This window comes from Limulus polyphemus, unplaced genomic scaffold (assembly GCF_000517525.1).
Source record: "Limulus polyphemus unplaced genomic scaffold, Limulus_polyphemus-2.1.2 Scaffold1480, whole genome shotgun sequence".
Taxonomy (NCBI): domain Eukaryota; kingdom Metazoa; phylum Arthropoda; class Merostomata; order Xiphosura; family Limulidae; genus Limulus; species Limulus polyphemus.
In genome coordinates this window covers 243,562-265,649 of record NW_013667090.1, presented here as the reverse complement: position 1 = coordinate 265,649, position 22,088 = coordinate 243,562, and the positions used below count along the sequence as shown (strand labels likewise).

At 32.3% G+C, this 22,088-nt stretch overlaps 1 protein-coding gene across 1 annotated transcript in view; it reads left to right on the top strand.

Annotated features, from left to right (window-relative positions):
• The window catches only part of LOC106463782 (centromere protein M-like), a 74,641-nt gene that overhangs the window by 8,006 nt on the left and 44,547 nt on the right, over positions 1-22,088 (top strand). Inside the window, exon 2 of the mRNA XM_013923851.2 lies at positions 12,250-12,329. Coding sequence (XP_013779305.1) covers positions 12,250-12,329 — 80 coding nt within the window. The remainder of the gene's footprint in view (positions 1-12,249; positions 12,330-22,088) is intronic.

The following is a 22,088-nucleotide window of genomic DNA, read 5'->3' as shown; positions in this document are numbered from 1 at the left end:
TACTATATATATATATATATATATATATATTGTTCGACTGAGGCCAAGAACTTTCTACAAACTATGAGACATTATGATGTAACAATAATCACTTAAGCAACAAGAAATTTTCAGAAGGTTCAAGTAACAGGATGCCAATTCACAACAATTGAACTATGCAACAAATGATTTATAAATAGTTATGTAAGCAGACTTGCCATATCTATCTCTTCTAAAAATGACTTACTTTAACACTCGCTCTTTATTACTATCTACATAATAACTCTCATATTAAATTTAAATAAAACAGTGATTTATGGCTGAAATAAGCCCTCTTCAAGAAAAAAAAAAATAAATATATATATATATACATGCACAATATATTTTTACACTATACATAAAGACTGTTTTCAGTTCATGCACAAAGTCTCTCTGTTTAATTTACACTAACATTTGCAATCTGTTTGATGGTCTGTCATTGCATAGGGCAACTGGTAGGCTTCACCTTGACTGGATCCCTGGTCATCATCGTGATCTTGTGTTGCACAAGGTCTGTTTTGCCTGGTCTATCTGTGAAGACATCTGTATACTGGCACAATAGATCTAGTAGCTCTTTTTTTTTTTTCTTGCATCCCAATCAGTTCTTCACTGATGTTGACATGTCTATGCATCTCATCTCTACCCAGTGGTATTAGGTCTTCATCTTCTATAACAAAGTCACTGTATTCTGGTTCTACATCTGTGACAGTTACATTTGCGATGACCATCTGTGCCTCAAAAGCTGCACCCATTTGGTCTTCTTCCCTCTCAAAGTAACTCTTCAACAGATTGGCATGGTTGATCTTGGTCTTCCCATCCACTTTCACATTATTAGGAGGCTTTGACAAATGTTTTCAGATCTAGGAGTCAGCCCAAAAACTCGGGAGCCAGGTGTGCCTGACCTAATTCACTACTGTTTGAACTGGGAAATGGGGGGCTACACTAGTACCTCAATTATTCACACCTCCATTATCTGCGATCCTCAGTTATCCACACTTTTTTTTTTCTTTTCTCCTAAATTTTATGAAAATAATTGTGCCGTTATAATTCTAGACAATAATATAAATGTTTTGGAGAAATTGTTGCTTAGAAATTAATTTTGGTTGCAAAAGTTCAGGTGTTGCATGATATCCAGGGTTTTTGCATGCAGGATCTGGCATGCGTTCAAATCATAAGTCTGCTGGTTCAAGCCTAGACTTGCCTCTTATTTTTAGCTGTTAAGGTAGGAATACAAAATATTTGTAGCTTGGTTAACTTTATTTGATTAGTGATTAAAAAACACAGTATACAAAAACACACAAAATACACATTAAAATTTCTTAATTAAATATTTCACTTAATTTATCTGCTGTTCTATGCAGGATGGCAAGCACAAACCACAAATGCATTTTCGGGTTGTGTTTGGGTGTTATCCAGTTATGCATTGTTATCTTCCCTACAGATAATTGGTATCTTCAGTTTGTTTTTACAAATCCTTTTTCATAATAATTCCTAAGCCTAGATTTGTGCTCATTTTTTGCTTCTTTTTCATAGGCATTGATAGGGTGTGAATGCACTTCTGTGTATATAGCAGAAAAAGTTCCAAAATGTAGGAGCTATTTACACTTATGTTAGCAATTAAATTCAGCTAACGTGAGAGTGGGCAATCAAAAGAGTAAGTATTGTAGGAGAATAATTGGAATTGGGCTTGTGTAACTCACAAAATTCAGAGAAATCGAGTATGATCCACTGATTGACTGACACTTGGCTTTTATGATTAGGATTGTGACAACTTTTATAATTTTTCATGATAATGTGATTAAGCAACAATAAAAAGATTATAATTTAAAACATGGAATGTAAATATATTTAAAATTTTATTTAGATTAAACAATGGGCCAACTAGTGAGATACACTAGTGCCTCGATTATGTACTGTTTCCATGATCTTTTCCTTTCCCCAGACCAGTACAGAAAATAGAGGTACTAGTGTATATTTATTTACTTTATAAGTAATGAGTGCATGCTAACTATCATATGATATCAACAACCACTTGATAGTATTGTCTGAACTAACTGTCTTTGGTCCCGAGTCTAAACACATGCACTGACTGGTTGTATTCAGAGAAAGAAGAAAAACAAAATGGCAGGAAATTAATAATGCATTGTGCAACCGCAGTACTTTATTCCTGAAAAAATGTGAAGTGCAGAATTAGCCATTAAAATCCCAAAAATTATCATCATTTTTAGAAGTGATAATTTATCTCAGGTTTGCTTAAGTAACTGTTTATGAATTGGTTGTTGTTAGTTCAGTTGTTGTGAATTCACATCATGTTACTCAAACTATCTGAAGTTTCTCATTGTTTTAAATAAGTATTGTCACATCATAACATCTCGTAGTTTGTAGAAAGTTCTAGGCCTCAGTTGGGCAATATATATAGGTGATCAAGTTAGTGCAAGTAAGTTAAGTGAAGTGAGTTAGTAAAAGTAAATTTAGACTGCGTTATTTTGAGTTTAGCCATGGAGATTGTATAGTGGTGATTTATAAAGTGAAAGTATCACAGCTTATATCGTAATAACAGAGAGAATAATAATTTGTCTTTTTGAAGGGTGTTCTAAAGTAATTGAACCTGCCAGTGTGGATGCTGACGACAAAGAGACAATTATTTAAATTTCTGAATATAGCTGTGATAACCAATAGGTAACAAAGTTTTGTACTGACTTTTGACTTGTTTTGAATATATCATTTTAAAAGAAGTGGATTTTGTGTTGTCTGTTTATCATTGAAATTTATCATCAACAAGTCAGACACACCTACTGTAAAGAATCTGACCTTATAATAACATATCAGTTTCCTTTATTTATTACAACTATAAACTCTCAAGTTCATGTTACTTCAACATCGGGAGCGAGTAAAAAATATCCTCACACTAGACAAGTTTTTAACTTGGCTACTTGAGGCACGTTAAATGTGAATGAAGTAATGGCTATTGTGCATAGTGTAGTGGGTTACATTATGCAGCCAGGAGATTTGATGCCTGCCCATTCACCTGTCATTCCTTCCTCTCGTTCTTAGAGTTATATGAAGAGGACGATGACTTTGACCATTTGTTTCTTCTTACTGGTTATGCTTTATGGACCTTATTACTTAGGTATGTTTGTCCTATCTCTTCTTCCTGTGTCTTATGACACTTCCCATTCCCTCTTTCACAATCCTCATCCCAATGAATTTCATGTCCCCCCCCCCTTTTAACTTCTGTTGGTGTTCACATTACTTCCCTTTTAGATCAACTCCATCCCTGCAATCTTATGCCATGTCCTTCTCCTCTTTCAGAATCCTTTATCATAGACTACAGTCAACAGACATTCAAACTTCCTCTTTCTGGAATCACAAATCGTGGAGTTTCTTTTGTCTATTTTGGGGATAGACCCACTGGAGTCAGTCTCATTCTCTCATCTTTGCCTATTCCTCCTATCTGTGCTTCATAATCTTTCCTTCCTGCACTTGATGCCAGCAGTATTTCACCAAGCCCCAGATAAGTTTGCTGGCAATTTCCATTCCCTCCTACTTTCCATCTTGGCTTGTACTACTTCTTCTGCCCTTTCCCTGCTCATGGATACTTTTTTGTTGGGTATGAATACCTTCTGTACCGTGTCTGTTTTCCCTCCTCCTTTTTACGGGACCTCTGGCTCATCCCATTTTATCACCTTTCTGTTTTTGGTGGTATTCCTGATTCATTTTAATCATGGGTGGAGGCTACCTGTCATCAATCCTCACTCGCTTCCTTGGTTACTTACTTGTCCCAACCTCCACGTTCCACTCCTGTGTCTTGTCCTCCCACTTCCTGTATTCCCTTCCCTGCTTCCTCTCCTTTTACTCAACAGTCTGATGTCAGTCTTACCAGTGACTATAGTGCAGATTTGGATCTCATAGGTGCTTGACTGCTGCAGTATGCATATCTATGAGGACACATATCTGCTGGTCCTTTTTACTTAGATGTCCAAGATCAATGTCTCAGAAGCATTCCTTCATATTCCCATCAGAGAACCTATGAGGCATTTCCTTCAATTCATTTATTGAGATTATATCTTCCAGTTCAGGGCTCTTCTGGTTGGCATTGCACCAGCCCTATGTCTTCAACAGAGTTGTCATGGTTATCACCATGGATTCAGTCTACAATCCCATTACTTCATAGATGATTGACTTCTTCTGTCCCATTTGTAGAAGGGATCTTACCTTCACATCCCTCTTTTTCTGTGGGAAGCTGTTCATTCAGGGTGGCTTGTCAAAATTTCCAAATTCTTTTTTACCCCTACCTAATATCTCATTCATCTGGGAATATTTTTAAACTCATTTCTCAGTCAGGTTCAACCTTCTCTCCTCTGCTTGCAAGTGTTGGAACATTCTGTCACGAGGATGCAAGCCTCTCGTAATGCTTGAGAGGTTCTATCACTTTTGAGGACCATGGCTTTCCTGGACCCACTTATTGCATTAACCTTTTCTCATGTATACCTCCTTCCATGCTCCTTGCATGACCAGTGGAACCATTCATGGGAACCCTTGGACTCTGTGGTTCTCCTGTCCTATCCTCACTTTGTAGTTGGGCTATTCCAATACTACTGTTGGTGTGCTTCTACCTCTACCCAAATCCAACTTTCATCTCTTAGTGTGGGATGCATCTCAGAACAAAAAGCTTACATCTAGCACTTTGACCCTGGATGAGACTTCACATCAGTGTGCTTGAATTTTTGGCATGATCCTATTTCCTACCAAACCTGGTGGATCATTTGGTTATGGTTCACTTCAACAACTCCACTGTTGTTTTTTACATCAGTCATCAGGGAGGCACCAGATCCAGGATCTCTTTTTTCAAACCCCTTGACCTCTTTTTTACAGACCCAATTCTCAATGGGTTTATCTCATTGCTTGTCATGTACTGGGCACTATGAACCTCATTTGGGACTGGCTCTCTTGGCCAAACCATATTCTGCCCATACAGTGTTGTATTCATCCTCACATTTTCTGATGGGTGTGTTCTCCGTTGGAGACTCCACTCATCCTTGCCTTTGCTACAACTCTCAATTCCAAGCTACCCCTCTTTTGTTCTTCTGTCCCCCATCCTTCAGCCCTGGCTATTAGTACTTTTAGTCAGGACTGGTCTTGTCTTTTCCTGTATGCTTACCCACCTCTCTGACTTTTACCAGGGGCCCTGGCAATTGTTTGATGCTCCTTGTTGTGTCTTCTTGGTGGTACCTCTTTGGCTGGTTCAACCCTGTGGTTCCCTCTTCTTCACATTTTATCTTCCCATCCCCTTTTCTCCTACCTCCCACACCCATTCTCTTGCTTCAACCTCACATGTTGCTATTACATCCACATTTGGGATTTGTTCAGTCCATCTCCCCTCAAGCCAGAATTTTATGTGGGGTAGCCTTCTTCCTTTCTCATTCTTGTCACCCATCTACCTTGTCCATCTACCAGTGAAAGTGTCAGCCATCTCTTTTCCTTTTTTACCTGATTGTTTGACAAAGGATTGGCTGTCTCCACCATTGCCAGTTATCAGACTGCCTTGTCTACAAGACAACCTTTTACCTTTCCCAATATTGCAAGGTGTTTTTCTCCCCTGTTCTCTCCAAATTGTTTTGAACCTTCCTTCTCCATGAACCTTCCCACCCTGTTCCCTTGCCCATTTGGGACATAAATGTCATCTTGCACACTCTTACCTGGGTCTCTTTTGAGTTGATAGCCACTTACTCCTTATGCCACCTTTCACTTAAAATCTACTTTATCTTACTCCTCATCTGTGGTTACCATCATTCAAACATCTATGGTTTCTGCTCTTCCTGTACCCTCTTCTATTATTCATACTTTTTCCATTATCATGATCGGTCTTTTCTCTCCTAAAGACTTCTGCAACTCGAGAAGGTGACCACTCTTATTTCCCTCCTTTTTATTTCATACCTCTATAATTGACCTGATCCAGATTGTTTGTTGTGTCCTGTTTGTGTTGTTCAGTGCTACTTTGCCTATACCTCACCATTTCATGGCTGTTGTTGTTGTTGTTGCTTCTTTCTTCAATGGGATTCTTCCTCTTCTAGGGACTTGTCTCCATCTACCCTCACAGGCTAGGTCTGCCAACTGCTTTATTGAGGGTTGACTGCTACAAATTTTTCTATATATTTTTTTATCATATTCATCACCTCACCCATTCCCTTGCTTCTCTTTTCCGATGACCACTTGATGAGATTCTCCAGGCTTTCATGTAGACTATCTCTCACACCTTCATCACCCACTATCTTCACCATATGGCTGACTTCACTTGCTCTTCACCACTCCACTCACTGTCCTTAGCCAGGTGAGTACATTCTGCTTTTTTTCCCATCTTCCTTCAGGTGGTTGGTGCTGCTTCCCAGGTTACATTTATAGGTTATGATGTTTTGTGAAAAATCTGTATATGATGGAGAAAAATGGACATCATTTTCGGATTCAGCATACACTAATTACTGTGGAACATAAAACTTTCAAGACAACAAAACCATAGCAGGCCTGTGTAATCATCAAGTTCACTTGTGGTACAGGTTTTGTTTCCATGGGAAAGGTAATGACTAGCTTGGATGAATTTGTAACGGCTCTTGTCACATAGTTAGAAACCCAGAAAAATTGTGATTGTTAGAGGAAATTGTCTGCTTTTTGCATGTTATTATTCTGTTCGTTGATGCATTATTTAATTAAATAAAAATTATTTAGTGCATTACTGCCATTAGTATAAAAAAGTAGGGTTAAGTGTCATCGATAATTGACAGCAAAAAAAAAAGAATACATGGCTAAGTACTTTTTTTCTTGTTTTCATTATTTATTATTATAAAAGTAAGTAAGATGTAAAAATATGAATTTCTTCAGGTTAGATTAGGTAAAATAAATAATAATATAATATAAATATTTCATGAGGCACGCATGCGAGCAGCTCGGAGTAACTCATGGTAAGGTAATTCAATAGCATAGCGTGAGATTTATGTTCTCGAATTGATCCACAATTTATAATGGTGCAAATAGTAATTAGACACGGTTCAAAGGACAATCAACAGGGCAATAAAACGATAACATTTAATTGTAAATAGATGAATACTGTTATGAGTATAAAGCTACTTAGGATAAACGAATGCAGTTTCATGTTACATTTGAAGTCATTCTAGAAAGAAAAAAGGGTGATTTAGATTGATTTCCTTTTTTAGGGGGGTTATGAATTCAGTCAAATGTATCAACCTTGTATAGAGTGAGGATAGAAAATTGACAGATAAAATAAAAAGTTTTACTGAAAACAAACATTTAAAATGTATTTAGCAGGTTGTAGAGATTAGACAAATGAAATCATATTCTTGAGATGAAGAAAAGTATTTTTAATTATAAAAATCACTTTGTACATGGACTATTCAAAACAAATACTTGATATATTCATGAAAAAACTTTTTTTTAGGTTATTTAAAACACTTCACTAAAAAAAATTATTATTTTTTGTATATGAAAGACTTACAATGTTTACTAAAAGACTACCAAATTTCGTGAAAATATACACACTATATTGAAAGTTAGTAGTATCAGATCTATAAAAACAAGTACAAAGAAGTCATGTGGTTGGTCAAATTGACCAAGTCCATGTTGGGAGAATTAATAAATAGGATTAGTTTAATTACTGATGGAAGAAGAACAAAAAAATATATAAGTGTAAATTACCCTTTTTTTCTTTCTAGAATGACTTCAAATTATAACATGAAACTACATTCATTTATCCTAAGTAGCTTTAAGCTTGTAACAGTATACATCTATTTATAACTAAATGTTATTGTTTTATTGCTCTTTTGATTGCCCTTTGAATCATGTTTAACTACTATTCACACCATTTGGAAAAGGTTCTTGAAATTGGCAATTATTTGTTCAAAACACAACGTTATACAATATGTCATTTGATAGATGAAAACCTTGACTTTCTTTTGGTTATAGATAATGTATAATTAAATGTAAAAGAGAACTATTAACAAATCCTGAAAAAGAGGATGTGACAAGTGGGTGTGGCAGAATGGTTCTGACTTTCTATTTGATAGCTCTGTAACCAAACAAAATTGAAGGCTATAAAAATTATGGTTTGTCTTAGTAATGACGATTTTATAGTGAGTAATTTACATTTAATTTTATAGTTACTGGAGGGGTGGTGGATGAAATAAAGAATTGAAGATGCCTACAGAAAATGTGTCTCACTAGAGGAAATTCAGGATTTTTAAAATATTGCCTTATAAAATTAAGAACTTAAAAGTTGTATACTATTAAAATATGGATTATTAGCTAAGATTTTATGCTATACTAATTGGTATAATGTAAACAAAAAGTAGTTTAATAAAATTTTTAATGTAATGCACTAAAACTTTGTGTTGTGAGCAGTAAAGGATACCTGTGATGATAAGGTTAATTTGGATTATTAATTTTGATTTATGATAGCTAAAATTTATTATTTACTAACCTCGTTTAATTGTTAAACTAACTTAATTTTGTCGTCCATTTATACAATTTGTCTACATCCTAATTAGATGGTTCACAATCATTCAGTTTGACCGCTTCATTAGCCTCTAAACATGACAACTTTTTATTACTTGGTTCTGTTCTCTTATTATTTTTGAATTTGCATCAACCATTTAATTTGAACAATTTAATAAAAGCTAACTTATTATGTGCTTTGTAAAACAGTATGCCTACTAATACTACTGTTACAAGCACTGAATTTGATAATTTCCATAAATCTAACTTAGTCCTTTTTGATGTAGTTCGCAAGCGATTTACATGCTGCTGAAATTCTTTGATTTAATCCTGATCTTTTAGGGGGCAAATGCTGAGTTCCTTCTAATATATTCATCAGCACTTTAATCACTGAACCTACATTTATGTTCTTAAATAATTGTGATTCTTCCTTTGTTAATAGGTTTTGTAGGTCTGGTACTTTTGTATTTACCAGGGCTTGTATTTACTTAGTTTTACTTCTAAAGCTTGAAGGTAAGATTATTCTCTGTTCTTGTGCAGAACAATTTCTAGCTAATTTCAGGTATCTGCTATTTCTTAACTAAACCACTTTAGTTTGATAATCAAATTGAAACAATCATATTCCTGGTGTTTTTGTCTTATAGAAATAAAAAGGTTTAGGGATAATTATTCTCTCTTCACAAAGGTCTTCTATTCTATGGCTAATCCTTGAAAATATGACATAGTTACAAGTTACTATGGGTACTGAATACATTCCTGAATTAGGTGTCGCATACTCAAATGGGTCCCTCTATGCATCTTAACATATCCTCTTCTGTCATTTCTAAAACCTCGCTCATAATCTGATTTTAGGGTATCCTGAATCATCAGTTCATTTGGGTGTCGATAAGCTCTACGTAATCTATTACCTAACTCTTGTAGCTTATGTCCAAACATTCTGACTGATTCACCTCATTGCTGGGTGAAGCTACGTATCTGTGCCAGAATTGTATTTGGTGTTTCTCGCTTTCTGTATTTTTCTACTACCCTTTGTGCTAGATACTGAAAATCTGCAGTTTCGAGCAGTTCATTATAAGCCTAATATAATGCTTTGCTTCTCCTGCTGTTCTCAGTCTCAAAATATCTGTTTTTTTTAGCATCGGTTCAACCTCAAATTTGAGCAGCTTCATTTAAAGCATCTATAAAACTCTCCACATCTTCAATGAGTTTACCGTAACACAACCGTATAGCACCCGTTAAGTGTGTCCTACTTGTGCAGGTTGATCTGCCACAGCTTCATAATTTGCATCAGCCCTTCTATCAACTCTCAGGTGTGCACCCTCATCTGTAGTAGTATCAGTGCTAGCAGTAGTCATATCCACTTACTTACTTACTTCTACTTAGACTACTTATAGTACTTAAATTGACTTACTTACTTCTACTCTTTTCTTAACTCTAACCAACCTGTCATTAGTTACTCCCCAAATCCTGGAAGATTGCACTAACTTGTAACGGGAGGCTGTAGAAGCTAGTCATTTGAAGTTTAACGTTAAATCCAGTCACGAGTAGAATACACAAGTCACTAACTCGAGGAAGGTTACAGTGAGGCTAAAGAATTGACTCAAAGGCTGAGCTGCAAACACAAATATCACTTTAATTCAATGTGTGAAGATATTCAGCTACACCGAGATTACCGAAAGTATCTTTAAAAACTTCACTGTTAAAATTGCTAAATTCTTCAGTCTGAGTAGGCAAATGTTTTTCAATTAAACTCTCAATAATACTCATTAAATACTTGACTACAACAAATAGGTTATTAGTCACGACATCAGTGGATATGTGCTCAGACATATTTTACCTTACTTTCCTTAATATCAAACAGTTTACATCTAACTACTGTCTATGTTATTTGATTAAGAGAACTAGCATTACTTACATTGAGGTTAGAAGGTGGTTATTCTAGATCTGTTGCTAGGATGGAGGTCTATTATTTCTGGAATGTCTATTTTCACAGGCTTAGAAGTCTTTTTTTCAGCACCGAGGAAATTGACTTTGAGTCCTTATACCATTTTCCTTAGTGTTCATACGATTTTCCAAATACCAACTCGCAAGTAGATCTGTCACTTAATTGGTTTAATTTTGTTGACTCATCATAATTTTCAGAACAAAAACCAAAACAAATTCAGCAATTAGTTTTGTTTAAAGTTGGTAAATTGTCAGCCTATTTTAATTGTATTTCTTCTTGACTTCCTTCTGATCAAAGTTCTGCCCAGAGTCTCTGGTTTCCTTTCTAATACTTTTTATAGAATTCATTTCCTGCCTTTAATGAAGTTTACATAAACTTTCTCTTAGCTTTCTCTCTGCTACAGTTGCGTCTATGTTGATAAGATAAACGGTTGATTCTCTATACTGCCTGGAATGCATCTTAGTTTATGTTTGACATATATATTTTCGTTCTTGGTCAGAGTTGTTCTCTCTGCATTCACGAAGTGTGCACAGTATTTCTTCTTTGCATATGTATACCACACATGGAGTTTTATTAGATTTATATTTTCTCAATTCTTGAAGCATTTGAAATATCGTAAAATACCACAAATGCTTCATCTATACTAATTAATCTGATGATTCGCTAGTTTATGGATCCAAATTACCCTGCCAATTGGATAACCTTCTTTAAAGTTGTCTATCAATTGTCTACATACCAAAAAATTGTGACTATAGTTTATGGTAATTGGTATAACACTACATGACTGTTGATGATTAGCTTACAGATTTTGAAAGTAGAAGATGTTATCTACATATTACATTTAATTATTATTATTATAACAATAGTTATACAGTTGTGAATGGAGAAGTTTTTATGTGGATTGAAAAACTATGTATTATGGGAGTGAATGTTGTTTAAATATTAGTGGTGAACCTTTCAGTATTATGTGCACTTCCTCATTAAATTATGACTGAGCTGTTACATGTAATTATGAAATAATGTAGTTATACCTTTCAATGTACATGTATGGATATAACACTACATGACTGTTGGCTTAGAGATTCTTACAGTAGATGTTATCTACATATTATCATCAGCCCTTCTGTCAACTCTAGGGTGTGCACCCTCATCTGTAGTAGTATCAATGCCAGCAATAGTCTACTTACTTATTTCTACTTAAGCTACTTATAGTACTTAAGCAGTTTAAAAAAGGAATATATAGTTAACCTCATAGATGACAAAACTAAAGAATAGGTTAAACAATTGCCAAGTTTTTTAATTTTTATGTTAAGAGGATGATAAGTGCATGCTCTTTCAAATAAATTGTGGGTTTTAAATCATTATAAAAACTGAAATTTTATGTATTCATCACAAATGTTTTAGTCATAGAAAAAGTATCTAATAATTAACATTAACAATTTAGTTATGTTGACATGAATAATAAATAATTGCTTCCGCAGCATGACACTGAAAGATTAGCTCTTGGAAAATGTAATATACATTACATACTTTTGAGAGTGGTAATTCATATTTCTTTGGATAATAAAAAAACGGAGATGAAAGAAGGTAAAACATATTAGTGAAGCTTCCAGTATTTTGCTTATTAATGAATGATATAAGGACACATGAATCAAAATTTGCTAGGTTAACATTGCTGATACACTTTGTCTTTACTTAGTGTACACATTATCTTTATATGCTCACCACATGTCACAAAAAAAGATAACTGTAAGGAATTAACATTTCCCAATCTTTTATTTTAGCTGATTGGTGGAAGGGGAGTTGGAAAACACAGATTAGCCACAGCATTGATTCAAACTAGATCCTCCTTAACAGTTGAGGTGTAAGTAACACTTTCTATTCAGTTAGCAATTCTTTTTGTTAAATATTTAACTGAAACAAATATGTTTCTAAACACAGCCAATTTGCTGGCCATAGATATGAAATTTTGTTGTGAAAAGAACAAAGCACAAGGGTTAGTAAAGTGTATAAAATGTAACGAAAAGTATGTTGAACTGAAGATATTTTATATCACAGTAATCTGTTGTAGTTTTCAGATAGCACATAAGATCTATCTAACTGTTGTGTGTCACTAGCCACTTTCAAAATGGTCTTTAAGTTAGTACAAGAACTCGGCAGCTGGCTGGACCTATGGAAATGAGAAGTCTATCCTAAGAGCTGTTTTATGTATGGTACAGGAAACATGTTTGTGTAAATGGCCATAATGACAAATTAATGAGGTTTTACTAATGTGATAAGAAAATTGTTCAAGTAAAGGATTATTTATTACATTTCTAATAATAATGAATATTAACTTCCAGTCAGAGCAAGCAACTTATTTACAGGTCGCTAAAAATCAATCTGGTAATGAGTATAGCTAATTAAGTATACTTTTCTTACTTATAAAGATTGTAATGCATTGTTTCATCAGTTTGGTATTCTTGTTAATAGTATTTTTGGCTGTAATCCCAATAAGACCTCAAAATATGGCTAGCTTTGGAGATTTAAGTTAGCATTAAATACATATGTTAAGTTATCAATGCAAAACAGTCTCGGTAATAAAAGTATGATAATAAAAATATAAAATGAAAAAGTTGTACAATTAGGTACATTAAACATGCTAACCAATACTCTTAATAGAAGAAATAATATAGTATACCTTATTTATTAAATTCACAAACACTAGTTGTTGGCAAAGCCACAGGAAGGGTGGGAAGGGCAGTTGCCCAGGGTGCAGCCAGAAAGGGGGCTTTTATTAAATAATTTATGCAGAATTATACAGACTGGAGGGCAAACAGAAAACTTACCATTTGAACTTATCATCCAAATTAAGCAAGATAACTTACTCTATTTAATATGGTATGGTACATAAGTTCCTGCCTTCACTCCTTGTTCTTCAACTACGTCGCCTCATTCTTAAGTTATAACACATAATTATTTTTATATTTTCTAGTGTTATGATATTTACCATCACACTTAGCTACATGCTTCTTCTACAAGCTATATGTTTTTAGGAAAAGGAAAAATAGGGCTCGAGATATAGCATATCCAATGTTTCGGGACATCCTAAAATTCTGCTGACAACCAAACATTACAGGAAGTATGCTTGACAGGGTAATCAGGTTTTTACTGTATCTGTCATTGCTATAAAGTAAAGTAAAAAACTGAGATTTATTGCAATTGAATGCGGAACATTGGTTTGTTTGGTAATTCACTTATGTTCTAATAGTTATCTTTAAAAGATAATTATTAACTATACTATTTTATTAAAACACTTTATTTTGATGGAATAGCAACCTGAATAACAAATTTGTTCTGCAAGGATGTGTAATGTGAAAAGGTAAGGCAAACCTTAAGTACAGTACACTATATGGAACCTCCACAGACTGACTTGCATGGGCTACAAAGAATAGGTTGGAGGGGTGCAGTTTGTGAAATTTACCCAGGGCACAAAAATGACTGGCTCTGGTTTAAGGTTTGTTGAACAACATGATATCAGTACAACTGTATACAAGCAAAACTTCTTACAATCCTCCCAGAAATGCATTACAGCCATTGAACACCTATTAAACAGCTGTAACAGTGTGATTTTGGAGGAGCATGGCATCTGAGATAAATTACAATAAAACTTCAAACTTCACTGTTTAGGCATGGAATCAACTAGCAGCACATTACCATAAATAATAAGAAACAAGAAATGAAGACCTGAATCATTCACTAAATAAGTAAATATTGATTCCATAATGTAAGTATGAAAAGTAATTCAAGGAAAACAGTATGTTAGACATACTGTTATGAACAATTATGATAATGTTTTGTTGTTACTTGTTTCAGAATTATATTACAGTTTGCAGATTAATTTTGTATTAAAATTATAACTATCATATTTTTGGGTGTATAAGACATACTTTTTTACCCCAAAATTTGATGTCAAAATCTCCTTGCGTCCTATACACTGAAGGTATGAATAATATATATGTATATATACGATATACACAAGCCATGTGTAAATATATTTAAATAGGCATGCATAGTTTAGTTCAATTGAATGTGTTATAGTAGTTTTTTCTTTTAAAAACATAACTATTTATAATGCTCCCTTAATAATAAAAAATAAATTACAGTGAAAGCAATGATGATTTTGTAGGTTTTGAACCAAACTATATAACAGTAAACCTTTTTTTTTGATTTACTGTATTTTCTTTTTTTAATGTTTTGAGCTCTTTTGTGTTTAGAACAATATATACTAATTTTTAAAGTATCAAATCGAATTTTTGTTCACTAAAAATCTTTCAAATGCGACTGTAGCTTTTTTTCCCACAAAACTTTGTCTTCAAAAGAAGGGTGCGTCTTACACCCCGGTGTGTCTTATATTCCGAAAAATATGGTTGTTTGCCTTATAAATGATTTAGGAGAGATGACACTGTATATATTTAGTGTCATTTGGTAAAATTCTGATGTAAGCTGTATGCATTAGCTTTGTGTAGTAAAACCTTATATAATCAGTTTTCAATTTTGGGTTATGGAATCCATTTTTATTAAGAGTTAGATATATATAGCACAGTAAATGAAGTTTTTGGGAGTCTAAGAGATTCTTCAGTGAGTCAATCAAAAGTCCAGTATCAGAGAAACAACTCTATCATGTAGCTTAAAAATTGGTTAGTTGGGTCTGAGTCAAGTATATTTTGGGAAAATGGAATATTTTGTGGCAAAAAAAACAAACAGTTATTCAAGTCAGCACTTGGACTGTTCATTGTTGTTTCAATTGGACCAGCCAAACAATACTTTGAGATGTGTCTAACACAACTACTCCTACTTTCACTAACTTCTGTAACTTGACATATGAAGCAGGCACAAGGAAGTCATAAAAGTAAAATTAAAACCTGTAATGTAAATGCAATAAGCCTCAAGAATGTATAGGAGTAATAATAATAGTAAGAATTAGAAAGGAAAGTTACAACAATCATAAACATGGTGAAAAAGTAATTAGGAATAATTATTGTGATTTAACTACTAATATAATGTCATGCTGTAAAGAGAACTATTATGTAGCTAGAATTAACTATACAAAATAGAAGCTTAACTCTTCCGCTACTACGTTGGTGGATTACACTGACCACATGACCTTAAAGTTTCCATACTATAACTTTTAACATGTTTTGTGTATCTTCATGAAAATTTTCAAGCTTTTTGTAAATATTACGTCTTTTGTAGAAAATAAGATCAGAATTATTGGTTAAGTAATTTTACTAAAATATTCGTCCGTGAACATATGGAGTCAATGTTGACTACTCTGCGTGCAAGCGGATTTCAATTTAAGAATAAAATGAAATTGTCAAATTTCATTTGTATAATCTTCAAAACCTAGTAAATATATATCAAATGTTCTTTTTTTCACTAAAACTTTATATTTTATCTGATATTTTCTCTACCCTAACTTTATATTTATTTGTTCAATTTGACCAAACTCTTAACCACCATTAAAATAAAGGTGAAATATAATGAGTTGTACTGAAATAAAAACCTGCCAAACCAGTAGCAATGAATCACTGCTACTGCCATTAGACTGTTTTTATGGTACCATAATACAACACTGTCAATTGCAAACAAGCACATGTGGCCGCAGTAAGCCGGGTTTCTCACAGGGTTTATTGTGATCCTGGCTTCGAGAACACAGTGGGAGAGGATTTATCAGGCTGTTTACATTACATTGGTTACAAGGAGAATTGTCTAAAGTAATAAAAATGTGAGAAAATGTTTATGATATGGTTCTGTACAAAGTTCAGGCCGATCCAGTAAACTTGTTACCTGGATGTTAGTTATTCTTCGGGGATGGTTGGAATTTAGTGGTATAGGTGTATAAAGTGTGTTTGTGTTTATGAACATGTGCGTGTGTGTATATATATATATATATATATATATATATATATTATTTTTATTATTATTATTATTTACTCTTAAATGCTTAAATTTCAGTTATTTTTCTTAAAGCAGAACAACAAATATAAAATATAAAGAAAAACAATGATTTCTAGTACTTACAATATTACAGAATTGATTTAAACTCGCTCGTATTTGCTAAGCCTTGCAGTTAGCTTCATTTATTATTTCAAGTGGAGGAAGAAGACAAATTACTTTTTGTAGACTTCAAAAATGCATTTTAGAAATACAAAAAAATTTTATTACTCTACTTGTACAGATAAAATTACTATATGTTATCTGGCTTTCTAACTAAGATTTATATGGGTTAAAAAATCTCATTTCTGTTCAGAGCAAAGACTTTGTCAACAGACTTTAATATTTCCAGTAAAACTTTGGCTTCTCCTTTCAAGTCAATTTCAAGTGACTGTGAGATTTACATAGTTTGGAATGTGTTCTTTCTATTGATTATAAACATGTACTTAAGAGAACTAGGCATGAGTAGACAAGAGGTCTCAAAAGAATGGAGTAGTGGGAGTGGTTACTCTGGTAGGTTTACAAAATATATTGATATCTCAGCAAATCAAAATGATGAGAGGTTCTTATTTTCTATTCTAGCTTATCAGCATCAGAAATTTGAGTTTCTAATTCATTATCCACTATGGATATGGTATGGTAGGCGTAGTACAATTATAAACTGACCAATAAGACAAGAGGACATGCAATGTGACAAAAAAATGTATTTAGTTTTTTTAATATTTTCTTTCAAATTTAGAAGGTAAAACATATATAATACTGAAATTTGAATTATTAAATACTTTTTAATGCCAATTTTATTGACATGCATTGATAATGCAGTTGTTTAATTAATTTTCAAAATACCTTTTTAAAACATGGTGACATCTTTTTTTTACCTGTTCATAGTGAGAGAGTTAATTTAACTGGAGGTAAAACCAATGGAGATCAATACACTAAAGAAGTTAACTAGGGTAACCTAAACAATTTGTAAAATAATTATAGTGTAAATATGAAAGTTTTTAACTGGTCATGAGATTCTCTAAAACTTCTAAACCCTATGATCATTAGCAATAATATTGTTGAATTTCCTACAAGATTGAATAAATTTTGTGTTTAAAATGCAATTGGAGAAAACACACTTATGAAAAATGAGGGAGAGTTTATTAGCTGTATCCAAGAAGTCTTGTAATATTGGACAAATTACAAAGTATTTAATAAGCTATGAATAGTAAACATAACTTCTTTGAAAAGTTCATATTTGTAAGTGGAACATTTATAACTTTAAAATTGAAACTGTCCATTTATTGAGAACTTAGAATTTGAATGTTTGATTAATGATACTTGTATCTAAATCCAGATATTCTGCTTTGTTTTTAGTGAAAGAGGTTTTTTTCCAAAATGTGCTCTGTTGTGCAAATTTGTTCAACTGTATCAAGGTATAAGAATATAAGAGCATTACAGATGTAAAATATGAAATGATAAGGAAAATTGTTTAGTTTCTGATTTTCCCAATAATTATAATTTAGAAGGTGAGCTTGATCACTGTTGAAAAGCTAGTTAAAAAAAATGCAATTCTTCATTTAAATTTTGATGCTATAAATATGAACATTATTATTTATTTCAGACTTTGCATTTATGCAGAATTCTTTATGCATGTCACAACATTTTACAGAGTTATATTAACAATTTAATTAAACTACTTTATTATCAATGTATATAAATAAGCTTGACATGAAAATGTAGTTAATAAATCAAAGTTTGATATTATGTAAGTTTGAATTATTTAATTTTAAAGGGAATTAATTCCAATCCCCTATTGTTTGTGTAATGTGACATTTGTTTATTCCAACTTGCCCATTTTATGTTTTTCATTATCCCTCTGTGATGTCTTGAGTTTAATGTAAACTACTCAATATAGTATATTTATTACTAAGACATAGTCTAATTTTTATAATCTTAAATTTTCTTTATTCACAAAGATATATACTGTAAAGCCAGAACCACTAGCTCCCTCTTTATCACATCCTTACTTTCACAAATTGTCAACAGTTCTCTCTGACATTTGCTATTACATCATTTATAACCAATAGAAAACAAAGTTTTAATTTGCCAAGTAAAGTATAATGCTACCTTGTTTTCAGTAGAGATTTCTAGTTATTTTGCTTATATGTTGAAAGTTGTTATAACAAGGTTCACATCGAACAGTTAAGGGAATTATTTTAAGGCACCTTAATTAGAAAACGAGTTAAATTACACTAGTTATAGAACATTGTTTGCTCTGTTCATAGTTATTATTTTATGTTCTTATATACGTATTTGAAATAAATAAATAAATCCAGAAAGTAGGCTTAAGTCTCATCGGCTGGCTGACTTAAAAAACAAAACAACAAGAGTCCAAACATAAGTACTAAGTTTCTTGTATGTTTTGTATAATATTTATATATTCATATAAAATTAACTAAAATGTAAAACTTTTAAACTTAGTAGGTTAAATAATAAATAATAATAAATTTCTCCATGAGATATGCCCACGAGTAGTTCAATACTGTAACTTGAGTTATGAATTTGCCATGTGATTTACAGCTTGTGTTACATGATTATTAGTTAGACATGTTCAAAGAGCAATAAAATAGTAAATTAAATAAAAATTGATGTAAATTATGAACCTTAAGCATTCATTGTAGAATTAAAAATGGGTAATTGAGATTTATTTTGTATTTTTGTGGTGGTTACAAGGTGAGTCAAATTGACCGAGTCCATTTCAGTTATGTTTCGTTATTTAACCAAGCAAGTTCTTAATTTTTTACATTTTAGTTAGTTTTGTGACATAATCTACATCAATAAATAATATACATTAAAAAATGAAATTTAGAACTGGAGGTATGGCATTTGTACTTGATAATGTTCATCAATAAAATCATTTTTCATCACACTATATTGGTTTGGTTGTAATTAAGCACAAAGCTACACAATAGGCTATCTGTGATGTGCCCACAACATGTATTGAAACCCAGTTTTTTAGCATTATAAGCCTTTGGACTTACCACTGTGCCACTGGAGGGTATTTTGTTTATCCACAAAATAATTCTTGTTGTTTTCAGATATGCATTTTAGAACACAAAAATATATCTAACACTAAAATAGAATGCCCCCAAACTAATATAATTTAACTGGCCTTCTAACTAAGCTATAAATAGGGTACAACAATTCTGTTAGCTGCTTGGAGCTGAAGAACAGCACTGCACAAAATGAACATCAAGCAAGGTATGCACTAGAGGAGGTAAAACAAAATAATCATGTAATGAATCTCATAAAAAAACATAATTTCTTTATATTGGTTATAAATATGTGCAATAGGAGTGTAAGAGAAAATTAAAGAAGTCTTGAAAAACAGGGAGAGATTTGAGGTCATTTTGTGTGTGTCAGTAAAGCAAGAAAATTGGGCATTAAATATCTATACTATATGTTTCTAATTAATTGGAAGCTCCAAAGCCTATATCAGAATAGAAATAAATAACAAAATAAGGAATTCAGAGTGAAGACAAGTCACGTGACATGGGGAAGTAAAAACTGAGAATTTATTCAAATATTTCCTTTCTAAGTTAAGAAATTAATGTGTAAATAGTGTAAAAATTTGAATTATAAACTTTTCTTTTGCCAAGTTTATTGACATACATTGATAATAAATTTTTAAGTAACTCTATAAAAGGTCATGACATGCACATTCTAACCCAGTCATTTGCATACAGTTAATTACAGACATTTCAGAATTCATAGGCTTTTTAAGTGTACAGGTGTTGATGTGGACAAAAGTTTAGAAAGAGCACATTAAAGTGATTAATAGGTTTGCATTTTACAGTATAGGCTGGAAGGAACTGTAGAAACACACATTCATGAGATATTAATTAATCAAACAACTTAAGTTGTAATGAACCAAGCAGTGTTTAAACAACATATGATAAAAACCAAACTTTTGTTTTACTTTTTCAGTGCTTCCTATCTAGCTAGAAACAGTTGCAATTAGAGCTGGGTGATTAATTAGCAGGCTCATTAATCAATTGCATTTGATTAATTGATTAACATGCCATGTCTCCTATGACCTGTGCAAGAAAAATAAATTAATATATGATAATGTTTTAACTTTTTCAACCACTGCATTATTTGAAATTGGTATTAATTTTCTTATTTTACATTGTTTTGGTTTTTGTAAAATAATTATTGAATTAGTCATGATTTTACATGATAAACCTCTTCTGAAGGTTGCCATTTGCGAAAAACATATTTTGACAATATGTCAAAAAATTTTCCTATAACTTTTATAGACATTTGTTATTTAGCAGATGAATTGCTAATATTGACTAAATATCACTATGTGATTGCTATTGTTTGTTTTTCAAATATACAGTAATCCCACTTTTTTGTATATCAAATAGATTGATAATTAAATAATGAAAACATGTTTTACTCTCACAAAAGGAGTAATAATGTTTTTATATAAAACATGTCAATTACAGATAATTAAGTAGTTAGTTAGACAATTTATGTATGTTGTTTGAATATGATGAACATAAAAATGATAATCAAGATTTGAGCCATCACATACTCATTAAAGAGTGAACTTATCTGATTTGATTACAATGAACAAGATACCTTTATTAAGCTTTGAGCAATCTCCAGTCATGTTACTTCCTTGCTTCATTCTGTATAGGTAAATTACTTAAACATGATGATAACAAAACCTTCTACAAACATTTTATTGTGTTAAACTATTAATAAAGTTTTATATGTTACCCATTCAACCCATCTCTAAACTGTATAAGCTTACCTACCTTATCTCAGTTTGTCTGATTTCTTCTTACTAAAGACAATTTCTGTAGCATTCAAATGGATATAATTTAACACACAAGTACTTTCACAATTCGCAATGAAAGGAACATTTACAAAAACTACAAAAAACTCTTAACTTGCATATATTTATTAATATATGATTGTCTAATTCTTGCTCTATCCAATAATATTTAAACTTATTTTAACAGCTTTTTACAAAACTATGTTTCATTAGTAAATGATTAAACCACTTGATGTTGCACCATAGCAAGGTTTCATACATGGTCTATACAAAAACTGAGGGAAATCTTTGAAAATCAAAAAATGGGTAATATATTGTCAAGGGGTGATAGGTTCTTAGTAAAAATAGTTATCCTTTGGGATAGGCAAAAACATTCTTAAAGGCATCTACAAGTAGCTTGTTTTGTTTACAGGCAAAACTTTGCAGTTGTGCAGAAATGAAAATATCAGCTTTTTTCTTCATAAATTACATTAAATAAGAGTAAGAATGTGACAAATTTCCAATCTAAAATTCTTTTGAATTCAAACTGTTTATAGGTTTAGAAGTAAAATATAACATTTCCTTAAAAATTTATGTGAAAATATATGAAAAGTTAGAGAAAATCCTCTCTTCAAGTACAATAATCAAGGACTAAGTTAATTTTTACACTCCAGATAATATGTACCTTAATCATGAATTATTGTATGTGACGATGTTTTTCATATTAAATAAAAGATTTTTTCAAACATATCCATAAAATGCTGAAAATATACACCTGGAAAAAAGTTAAGCACCCCCGTGTTTTTTTCAAGTGATTCAGATTCGACATTCTTGTGA